The 22,651-nt window shown below is 42.4% G+C and overlaps 1 protein-coding gene across 6 annotated transcripts in view; it reads right to left on the reverse strand.

Annotated features, from left to right (window-relative positions):
• Positions 1–446: 446 nt before the first annotated feature.
• The window catches only part of PAG1 (phosphoprotein membrane anchor with glycosphingolipid microdomains 1), a 160,033-nt gene continuing 137,828 nt past the window's right edge, over positions 447–22,651 (reverse strand). For 5 of the 6 annotated variants that reach the window (XM_025001862.2, XM_025001861.2, XM_059874454.1 and 2 more), the window contains 4 exons: positions 22,484–22,580; positions 19,784–20,385; positions 15,130–15,189; positions 447–9,948 (listed from right to left, as the gene is read on the reverse strand). In XM_025001862.2, the coding sequence (XP_024857630.1) occupies positions 9,580–9,948; positions 15,130–15,189; positions 19,784–20,385; positions 22,484–22,580 (1,128 nt within the window). In that variant the 3' untranslated portion in view covers positions 447–9,579. The remainder of the gene's footprint in view (positions 9,949–15,129; positions 15,190–19,783; positions 20,386–22,483; positions 22,581–22,651) is intronic. The other variant, XR_009490510.1, reaches the window with a different exon arrangement.

The raw sequence follows: 22,651 nt of genomic DNA on the forward strand, positions 1-22,651 counted from the left end.
TAATTGCTTTACAGAATTCTGCTGTTTTCTGTCAAACCTAAACATGAATCAGCCATAGGTATACATATAACCCCTCCCTTTTGAAGCTCCCTCCCATCTCCCTCCCCATCCTCTAGGCTGATACAGAGCCCCTGTTCGAGTTTTCTGAGCCATACAGCAAATTCCCATTGGCTCTCTATGATTCCTCACTTCTTAAGTGGAAACAGAGGCACAAAGAAGTACTATGGCTTCCTCAAAGTCACCCTGGAGCTGCGACTCAAACTCAGGTTCTTTTCTGCAGAGTTGGCAGCTCTAACCACTCAGCTCCACTGCCTGCTTCTCAGGCACCACCTTCTTCCTGCCAGGCAGTGAGCTGACTGTCAAAACTCCCAACCCCGGAGATGCCCTCAGGGCATATAAATTAGCCATTCTTGATCTTCCCAAATATCAAATGAACTTAAACAAGCTTTTATATAAAACTGATCTTTATTGCAATTAAAAAAGAACAAAAGAGAATTTGATAAGTGCCTTGAATTACAACGTACCTGCTATTTACATGTAATTATACTTCTATATACAGCTTGAATAAGGTTCATTACATGTAAACTACAAGATATGACAAGTTAAACTCCAGCCTTTTGGGAACATTCAGAATAGAAATACTATGGGCAGAAACACACAGAAAACAAATACCAATTTCAGTACCATTACTGGATGATGATCGCTATCTGGCCACAGAAGAGAATTGTAAATATACATCAAATTGAAACTTATTCTTAACATGACTAACAGTATTGCTATTATTTAAACTCTAAACATAACAATTGGATCATCAAAAACAACACAATTTCAATTTATATAGCACCTTTCTTTCAGAGTTCAAAGCATTTGTATTTATCTATATTGTCTCAATTGTCCCCATAACATCCCTATGAGGTAGGCAATGGTTGGTATCATTATCCCCATTTTGTAGATGGAGAAACTGAGGCACAGAGTAATTAATCATTTGCTCAAGGTCACACAGTAAAGTCAATGCTGAAACGGACCACAGAGCTATGAGCTTGTCTCAAAAACCAATGCGTCTCTTTAAATTGGCCCCTCTGATAATTTAATTCAGTACTTCAATTCATTTTTCCAAGAAATAAAATATGTACATTTTTTTCTCCCATAAAAATTGTTGAAATACTATAGGCAAGAAGCAAACACTCTAGGGCAGATGTTAGATTGATGCCAAGATCCCCTGGAGAAGGGAAAGGCGACCCACTCCAGTATTCTGGCCTGGAGAATGACTAAGCATTCAAGCTCTTTTAGAAAGTGTTTATGGAAGTTTCTTATTGGTTTTGTTTTTTCATTACTAGGAGGTTCTTTCCCCAGTTTTACAAAAAGTTGGAATGAAACATATTTGAAAGGTTGTTCCTAGTAACCTACAAATGATGTCTTTAGTAGCCATCTCGTGCTAGCCACAAGCTTATTTCTGAGTTAACAAAGAAGAAAGTATCTAAACAATAATTTACGTCTTTAACATCATCTTTCTCAGTCTTATACACATTTACAGTGTGCTCCTTAAGAGACTCAGGGTGGTAGGTAGCGTGTTGGAATAAGACAGTTTCCAGACTCACATACACAGGGGCCTAAAGTCATGCCCACATCATTTAGTTCAGATTTTACTTCTAATCCCTGCTCTGCCAGCCCCCCACCCCACCCCACCCCAAATCAAATATGTAGTTAGTACTCAGAAAAAAATAATTTTTTTGTGTGTGTCAAAATCTGAGGCATACAGGACTCTTTCAAACGTTTGTTGACTTGGATGTAAAATTCAACTCTCCCAACACATTCCACGAGCTTCTCCCTCTGAGGCGAGCACTGCTAATGATGCTGCCAAGTTTCCAGGACATCAGCAGGCAGCCATGGAGTGGCCCACAGGAATTCAGTTTCTAGCATGGCTCCAGGTAAAACAAGGGAAGCTTATATTTAAGAAGATGAATGCAAAAAAAGCAAGCAAGTTTACTGGCTAGGTCACGATCATCATGCCAGGTTCATTTATGGGTTTCACATGAAAAATACATAAAAACTTGTCAAAGGAATGTTCAAAGACTGACTAAAGCCTTTGGTTCTAGTCTCTTCGCCTAGGGAAAGGCACCGCTGTCTGTCAGGGAAGCCTTTACTACCTAAATGGGAGCTAAAATTACATTTCTTTTTTCCTTAAGCGTAAAAAAGGAAAAGGAAAGAGTCTGTTTACACTCATGGTTTCCCACTTGCTGAGTGAAAAAACAAACAAAACAAAATTAAACCAGACATTACAACAAGCCAGTTCTGAAATGCAGGCTCCAGGGGCCAAGACTGGTCTCCTCTCTTTTAGCCGTAATTATCCTGTGAAGGGTGCCTAATGGGTATAGCAGGTAGGTTTTCAACAATTAAATGTATAATGAAAATGAACAGATACCTGTTCTGGTAATTTGGGAAAAAATTACACTAGAATACATATTTTAGACCATGATTTTATTTCATTTACTTTGGTAATTCCAGATGAAGACTCTAATTTAACACAGTTTCTGGAATGATCTCTTTTAAGTCAAACACTACCTTAGCGTGATGAGAGTGAAGTTTAAAAAAAAATGAAAACTAAACCCGGCCTGGATCCTTCGGTGTATAGAGACAGAGGCCCTTAGTCACTGAATCACCCATTGCCTCCAAATGTTGGAGATTTCGTCTATAAATGGCCAAGTTATGTTCAACATCTGGTAACTTCAGATGCTTGAACACTATCCTCATTTCCTTGAGACCTAGGAGAGGAGCTCAAACTAGTTACAGCAACATAACTCATAAGCACTCTTTCCCAGGGGTGGGGCATAATAGCTACAGGATTTAGAAAAATGTTACACTCAATATACTTTAGAAGTGATTCTTTCTTATAGGAAAGGGTTTTCCCCGCCCCCCTCTTAAAACAATCAGTGTCCTTCAACTTTACGGGTCGCTACTGGTCTGCTGTTCCAGGATTTACCTTCAGCCTCAGTACATTGTAGGGGCCGTGAACTTACCTGGAGAGGGCACAGTGCTCTTTTTACATTTGTGAGTCTGAATCCTCAACAGAATGTTTTAAAAATTCTTTTCATTGGTCCCTTAGTGCCAACCACATCTCACAAAAGACGTGGGCAAGAGTGTACATGATTTGTGTGCTGTGCTCATTCAGCTATGTCCGACTCTTTGCGACCCCATGGATTGTAGTCGACTGGGCTCCTCTGTCCATGGAATTTTTCAGTCAAGAATACTGGAGTGGGTTGCCATGTCCTCCTTAGGGGATCTTCAGGATCTAGGGATTGAACCTGCATCTCTTGTGTCTCCTGCATTGGCACCAGATTCTTTACCACTGAGCCATCAGGGAAAAGGCTGAGAAGTGATGGTTTACATGGTTTAGCAAAGTTTCTGACAAATAACACCTAGCATCTGCTTCCCCAAGTGGGTCTGAGGCTTATCCAGGGAGCCCCTGACGCTGGAAAATGTGAACTGGGAAGAGCTGGGGAATAGTTCAATGCTGCCAGTCAGGGTCTGCGATACTGAAGATTGTAACTGCTATTGGAAAAGAAGGCACGGAACATTCTGGGAGCAGCAGACACAGAGGGGCTGGGATGGTGCCATGCAAAGTGACAGAAGGTTTTAAACATTCCAAATATTGAGAATAAAGAAGGCTGAGTGCCAAAGAGTTGTTGTTTTTGAATTGTGGTGCTGGAGAAGACTCTTGAGAGTCCCTTGGATTGCAAGGAGATCAAACCAGTCAATCCAAAAGGAAATCAATCCTGAATATTCATCGGAAGGATTGATGCTGAAGCTGAAGCTTCAATACTTTGGCCACCTGATGCAAAGAGCCAACTTATTGGAAAAGACCCTGATGCTGGGAAAGATTGAAGGCAGGAAGAGAAGGAAACAACAGAGGATGAGATGGTTGGATGGCATTACCGACTCGATGGGCATGAGTTTTATCAAATTCTGGGAGACAGTGGAGGACAGAAGAGTCTGGGGTACTGCAGTTCATGGGGTCGCAAAGAGTTAGACACGACTTAGCGACTCAACAACAACAATATTGAAAACAACTCTCCCACTCTTTCGTGAATTGGAAAAATTTGACCATTACAAAGACCTTTTGAGACAATGAGTCACAATGATGCTGTCATGAATTATTTTTGAGTAGTTTTGAGTAAGAGGAGTACTTTGAAACTGATTGGGATCATCTAACAGACAATATGTTACTTTTTTTGGAAACCATTTTTATGAGGGGAAAAAAAATGAATACACAGTGAAATGCAAATTCCTCTTGTTTAGTGATATTTCAAACGTCCCCTGAAAACATGAGGCATGTTAATACAGTGCAAAATTTAAATGGTAACAACATTAAAACAATTTACGGTTGCCAATTTAACATACAGAGGTCTGAGGAATGACAATTACCAACCTTTATAATACGTAACAGGAAGTGAGCCGAGATAGAGCATGATACATTTTTAAAAGTGAAAGTGAAAGTGTTAGTCCCTCAGCTGTGTCTAACTCTTTGTGACCCCATGGACTGTAGCCCACCAGGCTTCTCTGTTCATGGGATTCTCCAGGCGAGAACACTGGAGTGGGTAGCCATGTACTTCTCCAGGGGGTCTTTCCAACCCAGGGATCGAACCTGGGTCTCCTACATTGTAGGCAGATTCTTTACCATCTGAGCCACATTTTTAAAAAACACCCACAATATGGAAGTGGTGAGCAAAGAGGAGTTCAATCTAACTGCATTTAGATAAATGATTACCAAAATAATGCTTTAAAAAAAATCGTCTTTTTTAAAGCAAAAAATGTATCTCTTGTGTCATCTGGCATTAAGAAAAATCTGAACTACAATTTCCTAGTTAAATAAAAGAAGAACCTAGAAAAACAATGAAATACTTTATAAGCATTGGAGACTGCATGTAAATACAGCTTTAAAATGAGCAGTAGGGGTAAAACACCATTTATGAATGTTTGTTCTCTTCTAGACCATGATTTTATTTAATTTACTTTGGCAATTCCAGATGAAGACTCTCACACAGTTTCTGGATTGCTCTCTTAAAGTCAAACACATTCTAAGTGTGTAAAACTCGTCTAGTGATACTGTCAGAAATAATATATTTAAGAAAAGCTACAACACAGAGCAAGAAAATACAACTACAGGACAAAGAATTTAGACTTCACTGCAAATAAAGCCATATTTGATATTTTAGACACATGTTCCTATTTTCACATCAGTCACTTATTAACACCAAACATTACACTTTAACTTTTCCCCATTACACAGTACAATAAGCCTGTCAAGATTTCCAGGAAATAACCATCAGTACCTACTGTGCTTCCAGCAACCAAAGCTAAGCTGGTTGGTACCAGAAATCAACACTTTCAGAATGGCATCACTAGACCACACAGACTCACAGCAACTATTACCAGGAGCATTTACTCATTTACAAAGTCCTACATCAGTCTTGAACTGAGGCTCTGAGATTCTAGCCATAATATGGCACCATCTCAGAGCAGCACAGGATCCTCCTCCACTCCTGTTCATTCTGTGCTAAAACCTCCCTGTTTCTGGAGACAGTGAAGGGAAGTGCCTTCAGGTGATAATAGCCCCTGCTTCTGCCGTCTGGTTGTGTGTGGGGGCGTCACTATCCTGGCTCACACGGCCCTTGCTGCCTTCGGTCAAATCTCTCCTCAAATACCTGTCTGAGAAGGACACCTACTTTCATTTCCTTCTGTCCGGTTGAATATTTAGGGAGCTGCATGAATAAAACTATTTAAACACACCACTGTTTTTCAGCTAAGAGAATGATGGACATAGTTTAAAATCTGAATTCATTAACTAGAGAAATTCACTGAGGGCCAGTTAAGAAGGTTTTCTGGTAACTGTCAAATGAAAATGATTGGGAAAAAAAGAAAATGACTGGACAACTGTTTCTTCTGTTCTGCTTTTATGACAATAATCATCACACTAGTAGGATACACATTCAAAATACATGACGGGATGTATCCTAATTAATTAAGCACCAGAGTGACTTTAAATATATACACATGTGCGTGTATGTATATAGCCTGCCAGGCTCCTCTGTCCAGGCATTCTCTAGGTAAGATTACTGGAGAGGGTTGCAATTTCCTTCTCCAGGGGATCTTCCCAACCCAGGGATCAAACCTGGGTCTCCCGCATGGCAGGCAGATTCTTTACAGTCTAAGCCACCAGGGAAGCCCTATATATATAGTTACTGGTAAAAGTAAGTAAATGCTCTAATTTGAAAAATGAAAATCAAATATGAGAGCTAGATCTAGTAACATGCTGAGGTTAAATTTCAGTTCTTTTTGCTAACTACCTAATCTAGCACTCAATTAGAATCAACTCTTAGATTTTAAGGGCAGACAAATCAGTAATTAGCCTTTTTCCCACAAAGGAGAGTGGTACTTTCAAAAGCTTTAATAATCCTAATGATATAATTTACTGAAGGGTAGGAAAAAAAAAATGTGGCAAAGATATGCGCAAAAATTACTTCCTCCTAGAATTTAAAATCTCCTCAAACATTTCACATAAAGCAGGTTACACTTCCCTGCTGACAGACAATATCTGAGAATCAGTAAAAAAAACTCTTTGAAACTTTCAAAATACATGAATAAAAGCAAAGATCCTAGGCAAGATTATAATAACCTAGGTTATTATAGTTCAATGCATACATAATATGGATGTCAAATTGAATTTTAAAGATACAGTAAACTCTTTCTTTCTTGATAATTACTTTTCATACACTTAAACTATGTAGCTTTTAAGATGAAAACTTTTTAAAGAAACCATAGGCTTCCAACCTAAAGATTCTAGCACAAAGTTTCAACAAATAAAATTTTTAAAAAGTGATGAAATTTATGAAATACTGTACTAAAGGGTTAAAACAGTGATGTTACATCAATAAAATACTTTAGTAAGGTACCTAATGTTCTGAAGAGCAGAGCCATCTCCCAAAGCTTACTCTGCTTTTCTCAGGCCCTAGTCCTCATAGATTGTGCTATTACTTACTCTTTCAGGATGTGTTTTGGAGGCCCTTACAGTTCCCTTTTAATACTTTATATCACAACTTATTCTTAGCACAGGTTCTCCAATCGAGAGAGAGATTTCATTGCACACTTTACGGCCGTAAGGCATAGCCCTTATTTTGAAACTTCTGGGGGAATTCCAATAATGAAATTTCAAGATATGACTATTTATAAAGGGCTTCCCTATCTAGAAACAGCTTTACTCTTTAGAGATCATACCCGCTTCCTTGGTCATAAGTGAGACATCATGAACTGCAACTTTTGAGCAGTCAGGTGCTCATAAAGGATGAGACTGCAGCATGCACAAGGCTCGGTGAACAGTGTGAGGTGGCTGTCAACAGGTGCCAAAGCAACCCCATGATACTGAGGTTGTTGGGTCAGACTCATTCATAATAAGCAGTGAGAATCACCGGGCAAACCAGTGCTTACAAAGGAGATGAATTCAGAGAGTATGGGCCTTGCACCTTTCTGATAAACTTCTCCCTGATCCAAGGTTATTCTGCCATGATCTTTTGATCAATGATGATTGTGCTTTTATGCACATAAAGTCTTCACAGGAGAGACCAGGCTGATTGGAAAATAACAAGCAAACCGTTTACTCCAACTGAGCTACTTTACAATTGCAGAAACGTATTACAGAGCAGTCACAAAATCAAGCCATGAATGCAAGGAATGGAAAAAAACATGCCCGGGAGCTGGTCCCTACAATTTTCAAGATGCTTCATCCTCCCAACTGCATTCTTTGTCCTAATGAGTGAAAACAGTAAGATTATTCAATCTGAAAAATCGCAGATGTCACAGTGGTACAGAATAATTGCCTTTTTTTTTTTTCTTTAGAGTGTAGGAAAAGCTTCTTTTCTGTAGCCCACACTACATAATAGCACTTCAACCAGGTTCCTTTTAGAATGAAAAATGAACAGGTTTCCCAATGTCGGCCTTATAAAATCTAAAGAGATGATTAAATTCAAACCAGGCTGAGCTCTCAATCTGAGTTATTTCAGCCACTGAATGAAGGGGAAAAAAAAATCCCAACAGGCAATTTACATGTGCAAGCACCAGGCTACAGAATTCATCACCTTTTTCTTAAAAACGTAGCTAAACCTTAATGGAATCATAATACTTTCATAAGGTTAATCGTCAGTCATCCCTGGTCATATCTTGTTCCTCTTTCCATTTTTACCATTTCAAATATTTCACTATTGCCCACCACAAAACATTGAAAATGATCAGTTATGTTTATTCCACTTATTTCTCCAATGAGTCAGCTGATTTTTGACCAAGAGCTCCAAGTACCATTTGAAAAGTGATGTCTTTAAAAACCTTCCATGTTTTAAACACTTGGTTAGAAAAAAGATAACAACTACTGGTACAGCTTATGTGCTTCATGGTGTCTTTTCAAAATGAGAATATAAATCATTGTACATCAAATCAAAATAGTTAATATATATTTTATCTGGCACTTCCTAGAAATTAGGCATTAAACATAAAATACCTTATAAATTTATATAACAAAAATAAATGTTTATATTTTCATCTCAAATAGATTACCTTAGGGGAGCAGTTCATGTATGAACTCCTGCACGTCAGTGTGGCAGCAGAGGTCATCAGAAATACACATTCAAGTCCACAGCCCTTGGGAAGAGATGGATGCAGTGGCTGCCACCCAAACACGTGGTCTGTGTCCTAACATTGAGATTAAGGCTCTCTGTTTTGGAAGAATGAGCTGGACTAAAACAAGTATAGAAGTACCATGATATTCTTTGAAAATACTGAAAAAGACTCTGAAGAGTTTCAAACACTGGGGGGGAAAAAACCATATTGACTATAAAAATAAAATAAAGCATCTAACAATGACTTCAAGTACTTTGGAAGAGGCTGCTGACATGGAGTGCCCAAATCAGAAGGAATGAAGAGCTAGGAAACTCAAGGGGTGTCCCCAGTGCTCTCCACTGGTTGGGGGCTCGGGTTCCCAGGTGCAGCTCTTTGAATGGGCTGGGGAGCAGACCGGAAATAGCAACCACAATTTCTTAGCAACGGAAAACACCCACTTGAAGGCAAAGGCCCAGCCTGGTGGGAGAAAATCCTTGGAACGAACCATTATAAATCGGAAGATTTCAGAGAGAAATGCCATTCATTTTACTATCAGTAGCAGACAGTGAAAAGGAGAGAGGGAGAGAAACCAGGCTCCTGTGAATGGCAGTGTTTCAGGCAGGTGAGCTGTGGTTTTTGACAAGTGTCATTCTTCCTTACTGCGTGGCTTTCTTCACGAAGAGGGTGAGATCACTGACAGCCGGGATCCTTCCAGAGGGAGCGGGTGCATGACGCAGGTGTGCTTGGGTATGCCAGTGCCCTGGCAGCAGGGTGCCTAACGCATTTCTCCCCAAACTGAGAAGCAGTTCTGGCATCTCCAATCGTCTTCCCTTTCCTAAAGCAGCATATGAAGTGTGGCTGACATTGCTTCTTGTCTTCTGCAGCAGCACTGGCTTTGCCGGCTGGTCCTTTGCTAGCTGGGTCCTTTCCAGGCTGCTAGAGCCTGGTGACGTCTCGGCATTGCTGCAAGTCCCCGATGCTCTCGTAGTCATTCTCTTTTGGGCAAAGGCCATGGTGACTGTTGGTCTCTGGGGCAGACTTCTCTTCCTCTCTGTTTAGAGTCTGTATTGCTTCATAATCTGGCTCAGGCTCCTCACTGGGCTTGCCTGCTGCTGGAAGTGTGCTGACACTATGCGGCATCTTCTCAAAGTCTTTAACAGTGGCATAGAGATCGTTGCAGGAAGAGGGGGACCTCGGAGCGGCTCCCGGCATGGAGGTGTAGGAGGCCTCCGGTACTCTAAGTGACTGTCCTGATTTGTTCCCTGGCTGTCCTTTTTTATGCACTGATGAATACATGGCCGAGATCTAGAAAACAAGGGGAGAAGTGAATAAATAAGCTCCAAGCTTGATTCCTCCCTCCCCCTTTTAGTGACAAGCTAGATTCTTGGGACTATGGGGGTGTGGGTCCCTTTAAGAATTTTTTTCGGATTCCCAAACTTTACAGAGACATAATTGACACACAACACATGTAAGTTTAAGGAGTGCAGCATGATGGTTTGATACACATATTGTGAAATGATTACCACAATAAAGTTAGTTAACAACTTCTTCACTGTGATTACCATATTCTTGGTGTGTGGTGATAACATTTAAGCTCTAAGTTTCAAGTATACAACACAGTACTGTTAGTTCTAGCCACCATGATGTACTATATTCCCAGAACTTATTATAGATGGAAGTTTGACCCTTTGACCAACATCTCCCCATTTCCCCCAGTCCCCAGCCTGAGGCAACCACCATTCTACTCTATTTCTGTTTGGCTTTTCTAGATTTCACATCTATATGAGAATACACAGTATCTGTCTTTCTCTGACTCATTTCACTTGGCACAATGCCCTCAAGATCCATCTATGCTGTTGCAAATGGCAAGATTTTCTTTTTTATGGATGAATAATATTCCATTATGTGTACACGTGTGTGTGTGTGTGTGTAATCACATTTTCTTTATCCATTCATCTGTTGTTGGACAGTTAAGTTGTTTTCATGACTTGGCTATTGTGAATAATGCTGCAATAAACAGAGGAGTACAGATATCTCTTGTAGACAGTGTTTTCATTTCTTTTGGATATATACCCAGAAGCCGATTCTTCACAACCTATGCTAATCCTGGAGTACGCAGCAGAACAATTATATGTGTTGTCTATAACTTTGTAAGTAGCCTAATTCTATGAAATCCAGGTTCTCTCTAATTCTGCCAAGGGTTTGAGGCAAGCAGGTAGAGTGGGCAGCTCAAGACCCCCAGGACCTGACCACAACATCGGGATTTATTTGATTTCTTTATCCCAATGATATTTCACCTGAGGAAAGTTTTGACTGCTTTACAAAAAAGGGTAGAAAACATATCATCCTGGTGATACTCAAAAGGGTGGGCTTCAAGTCAGCAGTAGCAGGATCTGGACATTTTTTGGAAAGGCAAACTCTGGGGCACCACCCCAGAACCACTGAGTCACAAATTCTGGGGGTGGGCTGACTCTCATGCCCACTAAGTGCGAGAAGCACTGCACCAGACTGTATAATCCACTCCTCCCGCATCACAAAGGTCTCAACAATAGCTTCTGGATGCTGGTTGGCAGTATACATATAACTGTCAGAGGATCACTTTCCACTATTTTTTTTTTTCTGATTTTATCTATTAATTTTATCGAAGGACAATTGCTTTACAGAATTTCGTTGTTTTCTGCCAAATATCAACATGAATCAGCCATAGGTATACCTCTTCCTCTTGAACCTCCCTCCCATCTTCCTTACCATCCCCCCCCCTACTATTTTTTAAATTAATACTTCATTGCATACTATTGGTTAAATAGACATTCAGAGATGGGGCTAAGTTTTCTTCAGTGGGAAAATTCATTCTTATATGAAATCAACTCAGAAATGATATTGGGAGACAATCAACATAGGGGATGGGCTGCCCAGGTGGCTCAGTAGTGAAGACTTTGCCTGCCAGTGCAGGAGATGCAGGAGACATGGGTTCAAACCCTGGGTCAGGAAGATTCCCTGGAGAAGGAAATGGCTACCCATTCCAGCATTCTTGCCTGGGAAATCCCATGGACAGAGGAGTCTGGTGGACTACAGTCCATGGGGTCGTGGAGAGTCAGACAACACTGCACCTCTCATGCAACAAAGACAAAAACTTATGGGACACTCTTTTCTTTGGGAAGAACAGGCTGTTTTCCAAGCAAACCCACTCAGTCTCACCAATACATCTCATCTAGCCACAAATACAGAAGGCAGGAGAAGGGGATGACAGAGGATGATATGGTTGGATGGCATCACCAACTCGATGGACATGAGTTTGAGCAAACTCCAGGGGACGAAGGACAGGGAAGCCTGGCGTGCTGCAGTCCGTAGGGTTGCAAAGAGTCAGACATGACTGAGCGACTGAACATCAACAACAAAGCCACAAATATCAGGAGAGGTTTCATTTTCTTTGATACAAAAATGGACTGATTAGGAGATTTGGGAGGGAGGGTATTGTTTTATTGTTAGAAATCACGGTTGGAAATAAGTAAAAATATCCTTCATTACCTGCAGTTATCTTTGCACAGCAATTGATGTATTAAAACACCCAGGAAATAAGGGAACATACTTCCTGACAGATGCTTGGCTTTGCAAGTGCAGAGAGAGATGTCCTACTCTCACATATCCACATGCTGGGCAGAAAGCTTCCAGCTGGCCTCCAAAACTTCTTAAGACACGCCTGCTGCACGTTAACTGTCATTTGCATGAGAACTTTCCCTACAGGCTGGTGGCTGGCATTTGCCAGGCTTTGACAATCCAAAGGGTTTGAGTCAGAGAAATAATCTTTGTGAAAATCCTGCCCTGTTGATTTAACCATTTTCATGCATATTAAATTAACATTCTCACCTGAGAGGTTTTAACTAAAAAATTCCTTTCAAAATGAGGAATTAGAGTAGCTTTCCATTTCAGAAGAGTAAAACACAAGGCCTCTGCTTTGTGTAGCAAGTTGCCAACACATGAAACTTTTTACTTAAAAGGTGGTCCGAGCCAAAAACGTGGACAGATTATAAAGGGGTGAGTCATGCATGATAGGGGCTTCCCCGGTGGCTCAGAAGGTAAAGAATCTGCCTGCAGTGCAGGAGACCGGGGTTTGATCCCTGGGTTGGGAAGACCCCCTGGAGGAGGAGGAAATGGCAACCCACTCCATTATGCTTGCCTGGAGAATCCCATGGACAGAGGAGGCTGGCAGGCTACAGTTCGTGGGTTGCAAAGAGCTGGACACGACTGAGCCACTAAACACACGTGCATGGATAGTAATGAAGGTAGCCGGTGTCCTCAGCTTCAGCGGTAACATCAGGAGGACAAACACAACTTTATCTGTGAGAGTGACAGCGAGAGCTGGGCCCTTAGCACCACTTCTGTTTCTCTTCCTCCTTTCTTGCCCATGCTTCTGTCACAATGGCCTCCACTCCTGGTAAGTACTTGGGCCTTCTTGGCTTTTACAGTCTTTTCTTTTTTAAATTACAGGCTCTTTCATTAACTTGCAACTTAATATTTTCCCTGGGCATGAACCAAATGTGCAGGAGGGTGTCACTGTAAATTTGAAATCTTATTAACATTTCTCAAGTCTTCTAATATTCTTTTTGAATATATGTCTCCTACGACTATTATTTTTATTTTGTATAAATAAAAGGTTTCTCTTCAAGCCCTCTTACTATTTAGCTTTGCAATTTTTCTCTTTAACATCTTTCATCATTATTATTCAGTCTGTAAATTGTTATTATGTTCTCATAAATTACCCTCTTTCCCTCATTTCTCTTCTTTTTATATTCAACCCTTCCCCCATCATTCTGTTAAATTAGGATAATAGTACTTAAAATTCAGGTCTCAGTTTCAGTCTGGACTAACATTATATCACATGAATATAAAAATAAATGATCTCCATATTTATTTTTCCTAAATCATCTTCCTAGAATGAATACATGGGAGTCACAGTTCTTTATTCTATGTTCAACATTCATCAGTATAACAGTGTCCTATTCAAAAACCACAAACAAATGTAAGATAAGAGGAAAAGTAATTAAAAATTTCACATAGTCTCAATTTATTTTAAAGAATTAGTTTCCAGATCTCTTATATATTTTTTTTCAGCCTGGCTTGTAGAATCTTAATTCCTTAACCAGGGACTGAACCCATGGCCTCAGCAGTGAAAGCACTGAGTCCTAAAAACTGGACTGCCAGGGAATTAAAGTATTTTCTTAGCCCAATGGGATGTCTCCAGGAGAGTGAAAAATGCTGGAGGAGGCACAGGAGCCACTTCGGGCCCTGGTAGGAGGGCCCTGCATTAGTCTTGTGAGGGGCGGGCCCAGTGGATATGGACAGGGGTGGGGGAACGTGAAAGTTAGCTTCTGAGGTGGAATTGAAGGGCCTGATTACTGGCTGAATCTGAAGACAGTGAGGAAAATGCGGTGTTCAGGAGGGTCCCAGAGTTTTGGCTTCTGCAACCAGGTGGACAGATGGCAGTTCCACTCCCTGGAGAGGGAACGTGGTGGGGGCTGGGCAACGTCACACGTGTGTGTTGCTTTTGCATGTGTGTGTGTGCCAAGCCACCTCAGTCGTGTCTGACTCTGTGTGAGCCCATGGACTGTAGCCCACCAGGCTCCTCTGTCCATGGGATTCTCCAGGCAAGAATAGTGGAGCGGGTTGTCATGCCCTCCTCCAGGGATCTTCATGACCCAGGGACTGAACTTGTGTCTCTTATGCCTCCTGCATTGGCAGGTGGGTTCTTTACCACTAGCGCCACCTGGAAAGCCCACATTGCTTTTGTACACGTACACAATTTACTAAGCTAGGCATGCCAGGAAGAGGCTTTATGTAGCTTGACAAATTAAGGTGTTCGGCTCTGAATCTAGCTTGACAAAATCCCATAAATACTGGCTTTTACAATTTTAATGCTTCACTGAAAGTTTAATCCATGACTCTTTAGCCCCGGTGCTTGGGAGGATATATCACTGTTTCTCATTGGTGGCCATGTCTAACCCTACTTCCAGTCTGGAAGTGTTTTTGAAGTTTCCTGCTCTGTCTCCCAGAAGCCTAAGCCCTTCTTCCTCTGTCTCCCAGCCTGGAGCAAATTCTCTATATCCACCTGTTCCAATTCTCTGCATATTCCAACCCACTATTAACTTCCTTTTAATGGGAACCTCCTCCCTGATTAAAGCTCACACACTTACATTTCTCTCTTCTCATTCCTCTTTCCTCCCCTCCCCTTTCTATTTTTGTCTTCTCCTTCTTCCCTATTGAGCTTCCTTGTTCAACTTATCCTCTTCCTTGTCTTCCCATCTCCCAGTTACTTTCTCTGAACCATGATAAAGCCAACATAGCCAACTCTCATTTCCAACCATAGGCTTAAGAGCCTACTTCAGCTTTCTCAGATGAAGGGTAACAGGACAGAGCGTCTACTTAAGGAAGGAAGTGCTATTCTCTATTACAAGAGCTTCTGGATTATTTAAAAGTAACAAAACTCACCTCTTCTTCTGTGAGAGTTGGGTCTTCTTCCCGGGACTTGTACGACAATGAACTAAGTCTCTGTTAGAACGAAATAAATCAAGAGAAGAGAGTTTAAAGTCAATAATTTAACCTTTTTTTGGGCATATGCTTTGATGCAACTATATACAAAAATGTTTTCAAACGATTCTTAGACAAGAAACTATTTTCTACAAAGAAATTATATAAAGGACCTCAGGAATAAACACATAAGTATGATTTTACATACCCAGCAGTATTACATTAGATAAATTTCTTCTAATTTTTTAATTTGAATCTGTAGGTACAGAAAAACCAAATGATTATGATTACTGTTTCAATTCCTAATTATCACTGAAGGATTGATCATTAATGAAAGATTGAAAAATTGACTGAAAAAAATACTATGGTGTTTGTCAAATCCCTAAACTTTTTATTTCTAGTTTGCATGAGTTATCAGGAAGATTCTTAGGTCATCTGGAAACTTTTCACAACTAGTGGAGAAATCAACTCACATTTTCTGGCCTCATTTCTTGATGATTCTTGATGATTCTTGATGATTCTGGCTCTGGATTCACTGAATCTCTAACACCTCTCCTGCCTGAATTCTTGCTGATTTCAACCGACCTGTATCCTTCCAAACCTGCACCTACTCCTTGACCTCCCTGCACCGACCGTGCATCCTTGCCCCACCTCCCTGCTCAGTATGCACCTCAGACCCCTCTTAGCCTAAACCACAGCAGCCCCACTATCCCATCTCCCTGCAGGCCCCTTCAGACCAGCACTCACTGTTTACGCCTACTCCTCCCATAACCCAGTTTAACAAGCCTGCAAAACTGTGGGGCCCCCAACCACTTTTTTGCACATCTCACTTCTCCTCCGCCTTCCTTCCTACCCTATCAAACTCAAGCTCCATGGTCGGCCATCACTGTCATACTTTAAGAACTCCACTCCCTTCCTGGTCACTGGAGAACTCACCCCTCAGATGAGTCCTTAAAGCTGCTCTGAATCTTCCTACACCTGCTACTACCCGCTGGCCCCTGCTTTCCTAGCTGCCTTCTTCACATCTTCTCCTCTCTCCCCGAACCCCCAACACCTCATCCCTAGCTGAGGACCTTGAGAAAACTGAAGGAATCAAAAGAAATGTCTATAAACTTCTACCTCTCCCATCACACCTCCAGTCTCTGCATTCACACGTCTTCCTTCCTGTCCGTTGCCACAAGTGAACTTTCCAGGCTCCACTTTAAGGCGATCCCTTCCTCCTGTGCAGGAGACCCTGACCCCTTGCACCCACTCGTGGATATAAGCACCAGCAACACTCCATTCTGTCTACATCAACTTTCCCCTCTATGGAGTCATCCCCATCCACATAAAAACAGGCTATTTATCTATTCTAAAACCCAAACCAAATCAACACACCCTTCTAGTTCTGTTACTAATTCCATTATAGCAAAACCTCTTAAAAGAGTTGTCTAAAAAAAAAACAACACTCAATTTTTCTCTTCCTATTATCTCTCCAAACCCATTTCAGTTCAGTTTCTGCCTCCTAGATTCCAAAGAAACTGCTCTCGAGGAGGACACTGATGTCCACCGTGTCACTGATCTCTCCTGACCTCTCTCCTGACTCACCTGCTGTGTGCTGCAAGGTCACCCCTTCTTCCCCGAACACTCACTCCTTGGCTTCTAGGACACTGGATTTTCCTGTTTTTCTCTCCTGTTTTCCTCTCTTCTGCTGGCTCCTTTCTTTCCTGGACCTGTGTCCTTAGAACTCTTCAAGTCCCCACTCACACACACTCATGCAGTGATCTCGCCCGATGTCAGCTTGAAAAAACTAATTTCTGCTGCTGACTTCCAAATGTACAAGCCCAGCCCAGGCCTATCCTTGTAAGCCTGCTCCTCCATCCAGCTGTTCTCAGATGTTGCTTCTTGGATGACCAATATCTATCTCAAACCAATATGTCCAGCCCCAAACTCCCAAATTTGCTTGGCCCACAGTCCTTCTACTTCAGTTTATGGCAGTCCCACGCTTCCAGGGGCTCAGGCCACACCCTGGATTCATCACTGTTTCCTCATCCTTTCATCCACATCTGGCCCATCAACAAATCTCCTGGTTCTAGTTTAGTGTCTCCTGTTACTTCTGCTGCTCCTACCCTGTTCCAACAAGTGTTTCTTGTCTTGCTTATTAGAATGGCTACCCAACTGGTCTCCTTGCTTTCATTCTTCACGGCTGAATGTCAACTCCATCAGAGGGATCCTTCTTAAACCCAGATGAAGTCATCCTGCTCAAGGCTTTCAAGCAACCCCATTTTATTCAGATTATAAGCCAAGGCCATACAGGGTTGGGCCCCCAGTTAATCTCTCTTTCAAATCCTCTTAGCCTTGCTCTCTCCTCTCCAGCCACACCTATACCCTCTTTGTCCCGGGAGAGGCTGGGCATGCTCTGGCCTCAGGGCCTTCATACTGGCCATTTCCTCTACTTCATTGGCTCTTCCCCTAAAACATGAACCAAGTCACTCTCTCAACTCCTTTTAATTTTTTGTTCAAATGTCCCTTTGAACAAAGCCAGGCATGCCCTGACCACTCTCCTCACAACTGTGCTCCTACCCAACTTTCTCAGTCCCTCAGATTCTGTTCTGATTTTTTTCCTTTATATTTTAAAGCCTTCTAAGATATACTTTTGTTGTTCAGTCACTAAGTCGTGCCTGACTCTTTTTGAACCCATGGACTGCAGTACGCTAGGCTTCCCTGTCCTTCATTATCTCTTGGAGTTTGCTCAAACTCATATCCATTGAGTCAGTGACGTTATCTATATAATACATATGTATATATGGGGCTTCCCTGGCCGCTCGGATGGTAGAGTCTGCCTACAATGCTGCAGACCTGGTTTCGATTCTTGGGTTGGGAAGAGCCCCTGGAGAAGGCAATGGCAACCCACTCCAGTTCTTGCCTGGAAAATTCCATGGACAGAGGAGCCTGGTGGTCTACAATCTATGGGGTCACAAAGAGTCAGACACGACTTAGTGACTTCATTTTACATATAAGTATTATATAAAAAATATACTTTACTTACATACATATTTATGTTTTTATCTTCTAACTAAAATGTAAGCGCCACAGGGGCAGAGATTTTTGTTCACTTATCTGCTTGTTCACTAGTGCATTCCCAGCACCTAGATCTTGCAGCTTACAGTGGAAAAGCTCATTAAAATCCTTTTGCAAATGAAAGCATGAATATTAAGCATTTTAAGTTCTCCCAATCACTTAAAATGAGAATGGTTTATATGGAAACGATGGATCATTCATCCCTATATTCCTACAGAAAGGTAATCTGGTTCCCAGATGGGTATTTCCAGTTTCTAATGTGACATCTGGAAAATTGCTTACTTGGCAGTGGTTAGACAATCAACTCTCTTATCTATCAACTGCTTGAAAGTAAAAAAAGGTTTAACTGTTTTAAACAGCATAAACTTCACATTAGTTTTATTATCTCTGGTTATACAAAGGGCAAAAAATTGGGCTGCATTTTTGCCTTTAACAAATATGTTCATAAACACTTAATTGCTGTTGTCAATGGCTTACTTCATGGGTAACATGAAAAGCTGAAATGCATTCAAAGAACACTATGCAGAATGACCCCTTGGAGTAAGGGCTTTCCAAGTGACGCTAGTGGTAAAGAACCCACCTGCCAATGCAGGAGACAGAAGAGATGCAGGTTCCATCCCTGGGTCGGGAAGATCCCCTAGAGGAGGGCATGGCAACCCACTCCAGTATCTTTGCCTGGAGAATCCCACAGACAGAGGAGCCTAGTGGGCTACAATCTATGGGGTCGTAGAGTCAGACACGACTGAAGCAACTTAGCACGCACATATAACCTTAGCCAGGGCTCCCCTTTGGATCATGAACTCCACAAATTTTCTAAGGCTGCTATAGACTGACTAGCCCTTACTTGGCCTTCCTACCAAAACCTGAGAAGAGAACCCTACTGTTGTCTCCGCAGGGAATAGAAAATCCCAAGGTAATGCTGATAGCTGGAGATGAGAATTCCAAGCTATTGTGGCTCAGATGTCAGCTCATGGGACACACAGAGAGAAGGCTCAGGGATTCTTACTGCATTTTAGAGCTCTGTTGAACATCTAAACTTAAGAGTCACAGGTTATTGTTTAGAAATTGTTGTTAAATAAAATCTCTTACGTGACTCCTATAAAAGTCTATACATAAACCAGATATGCCCAGCAGCACCTGTGGGCTTGTTCCTGGGCTCTGATTTCTGGGACCTTGGGTGGAGGGGCGGGAATCACCCCACTGCTTGGGATGGCGAAAAGTAGAAGAGGCTAAATGGGCAGCAAAGTCTCATCTTTTTCGTTTTTGGCCTTCAAAATGCAGAAAATAATACTTGGCCTCAGTTAGACATGATGCAAAAACTGGAAAATATCCAAGATGCCAAGGCAGAAATATTTTGTAAGCATGAGTTTTCAGTATTTTATTACTTGGAGGGGTAAAAAAATTCAAACACAGCTTACATGAAAACAGCTGTTACCATTCGATACACGTGAAGGTGTCAGCATGTATTTCTTAGAATACCATGCAAACAAACGCCCCAGGTTTAGGTAGATTCCCAATCGGGACCAAAGCTCTGAAACAAATTGCAGGAGCCCACCTTGTTGGTTTCACTGGTCCCCTCAGCGGCTCCCTCTTCTCCTGCTTGACTCTCTTCCTTCTGAAGGTTTTCATTTTCGTCCAGGAGTTTCACGGGGACAGGAGGCGGGGCCTCCTCTTCTGGATCACATGAATTTCCAAGAAGAATCTCCGCATTGACACTCTGTCGACACTTTTTGTTTCTGTCCACCGAGGCATACTCAGCAAAGTCTGTTCTGCTGTTGGCCTGCGGCCCCGGAAGCTCTTTCACACCGGAAGCAGACTTCGACCTACAGCTGTGGCCTCGACTTGGCTGGGCAGCTGCCGTCACCTCCTTAATTTCGTTCACGGTTTCATACAAGCAGTCCTCCACCATGTTTTCTTGCGAGGAACTGTCCTTGAGCACTTCATAGGGTCCTTCCATCCCTAGAGCCTGGTCCCCGTCTGCACTTCTCCCATTGTGCATCGTGTCCACCGAGCTCTCTGGGGGAATTCTGGGCAACTCTCGACTTTGATGACATTTCGGCTTCCCTGTGCTGTCCTGGGAGTCCAGTAGATCTGAAGCCGAGGTCTGGACTTCCTCATAATGTTGCATGCAGGTCACCGTGCTGTCTTCTGAAAGAACTAAAGCAGCAGGAATATTAAAAGTGGAGAAAGACACTTCCTTATAGAACTATTACAGTGACTTGGATAATGTCAAGTGAAGTGAAATCAAGGTGCTGGCTTTTTATTTGACTTGAGGTTGCAAACTGTACATGATGTGACTGTTAATGGAAATCTGGGCTTCCCTGGTGGCTCAGTCAGTATAGAATCTGCCTGCCAATGCAGGAGATGCAGGTTCAATCCCTGGGTTGGGAAGGTCCCCTGGAGAAGGGAATGGCCACCCACAACAGTACTCTTGCCTGGAGAATTCCATGGACAGAGGAGCCTGGCGGGCTACAGTCCTTGGTGTCGCAAAGAATTGGACACAACATCTGGGGAAATTGATAATGGATCTCTTGATCTGCGAAGTTATCACCACCACCCACTGTGTTCTGAATACTTAATCGTCATGGAGGAGGTGAGCTTTCGCCCTCTGGATTTAGACATTTGTGTCCTGGTAGACAGAACCGGCACTGGCGTCTGAAGACACAGTGTCAATCCTGACTGCCCCACAGCTTCCTGGTCTATAAATGGAGGTAAGTGGATTTGCTACTGCAGGTGAAAGCAGTCTGTAAACTGCACCATGGAAATGTAGTTGTGACTTCTGTCAGCATTCACATCAGGCAGTGAGCGTGTAGATGGGGTGCCTCGGACTCAAACCAAAGGTTCACATTACAGATCCTTGGTGCATAGACCATAGATCTTAGGCAAATTAGTAACTTCTGTGTGCCAGGCAGAATAATGTGCACCCTCAGGTGTCCATGTCCTAATCCCTAGATTCCGTGAATGTGTTCCATCACATGGCAAAGGAGGAATTAAGGACAAGGATAAACTACCTACCTGCTGACCTTGAGATGAGGAGGACCCTGGGCATCCAGGTGGGCCCAGTGTAATTAGAAGGGTCCTTATAAGTAAAAGGGGCTTCTCAGTGGCTTAGACAGTAAAGAATCTGCCTGCAATATGGAAGACATGGGTTTGATCCCTGGGTGGGGAAGATCCCCTGGAAAAGGAAATGGTAACCCACTCTAGTATTTTTGCCTGGAAAATTCCGTGGACAGAGGAGCCTGGTGGGCTACAGTCCATGGGGTCTCAAAGAGTCAGACATGACTGAGTGGCTAACACCTGTGAGTGAAACGGGCAGGAGAGTCTGAGAGGGGCTTGACGATGGAGAGAAAGGCCTGGACCAATGCGGGCAGCTTCTAGAAGCTGAAGCAGGCGAGGAACCAAATTCTCCCCTAGAACCTGGGGAGGAAATGCTGCCCTGCTGCTACTGGGCTGGACAATACTTACAGATTTTAGCCCAGGGAGACCCGGTTCAGACTCTGATACCCAGAGCTGTAAATTAACCTGTGCTGTTCGCAGACACTAACTTTGTGGTAATTTGCTGCAGCAGCAATGTTTCAGTTGCCTCATCTGTAAACTGAGGACAGTAATAATCTCCATCTTACAGAGCAGTAGTAATACTAGTAATAGTAATCTCATAGGGTAACAGTAATCTTACAGTTGTTAGCGTACACAAGTTCATAAACATAGAGATCTTAGAGCGAGGGCACACAGCAGCCAACTCATAGGTACTAACTTTTCATCCAAATGATATTTTTTTTTTGCTAAAACTGGCAGTAATACAAAAGGAGAGCAAGAACACATTTCCTAGTTTTTTGAGCTACACTTTCTTTTTTCATGTGTGAACGGTTTATTGAAAGGTGTAAGAAATACAGTGGATAATGTAGCCAATAAAGTCTGCATTAATAAGACAGCTTCAAATATGTGACTGGAGCCAAATCCTGCAGGAAAAGTCTGGAAAACAGAGCAATCAACAGGCCTACGCGTTATCTCAGCCAAGGGACAAGGGACCCCTCCTTGTACCACTCATTGGTGAAGGGCTGCCTTGGGGAAGATATTAATTCCCAGGTACTTCTGTCCAGGTCACGCAGGCAAGTGAGCCGGTGTTATAAAGAAATGATGATGGTAATCATGGTGGTGTTCTGAGCTACATTTTCTGACCTTTCTGAGCTACATTTCTAGTTCTTTTGCAGGTAATGAGGCCTGCCTGGAAAGCTGGAATTGTGACAGCACTTACTGTCTCCGTTGGTGAGTGCTCCGTTCTGCTCGCTGCTAGGGGGCGCATCTGTGGCCAGGCTGGTGACAGAGCGGCTGAACATCTCCTTGTCAGAAGGCTGCAAGAACAAAGGTGCCAAGCGAGTCAGACTGCGGGGCAGAGGGGAATAGCCATGCCTTTTTGTTGTTG

This window comes from Bos taurus, chromosome 14 (genome assembly GCF_002263795.3).
Source record: "Bos taurus isolate L1 Dominette 01449 registration number 42190680 breed Hereford chromosome 14, ARS-UCD2.0, whole genome shotgun sequence".
In the NCBI taxonomy this organism is placed as follows: Eukaryota; Metazoa; Chordata; class Mammalia; order Artiodactyla; family Bovidae; genus Bos; species Bos taurus.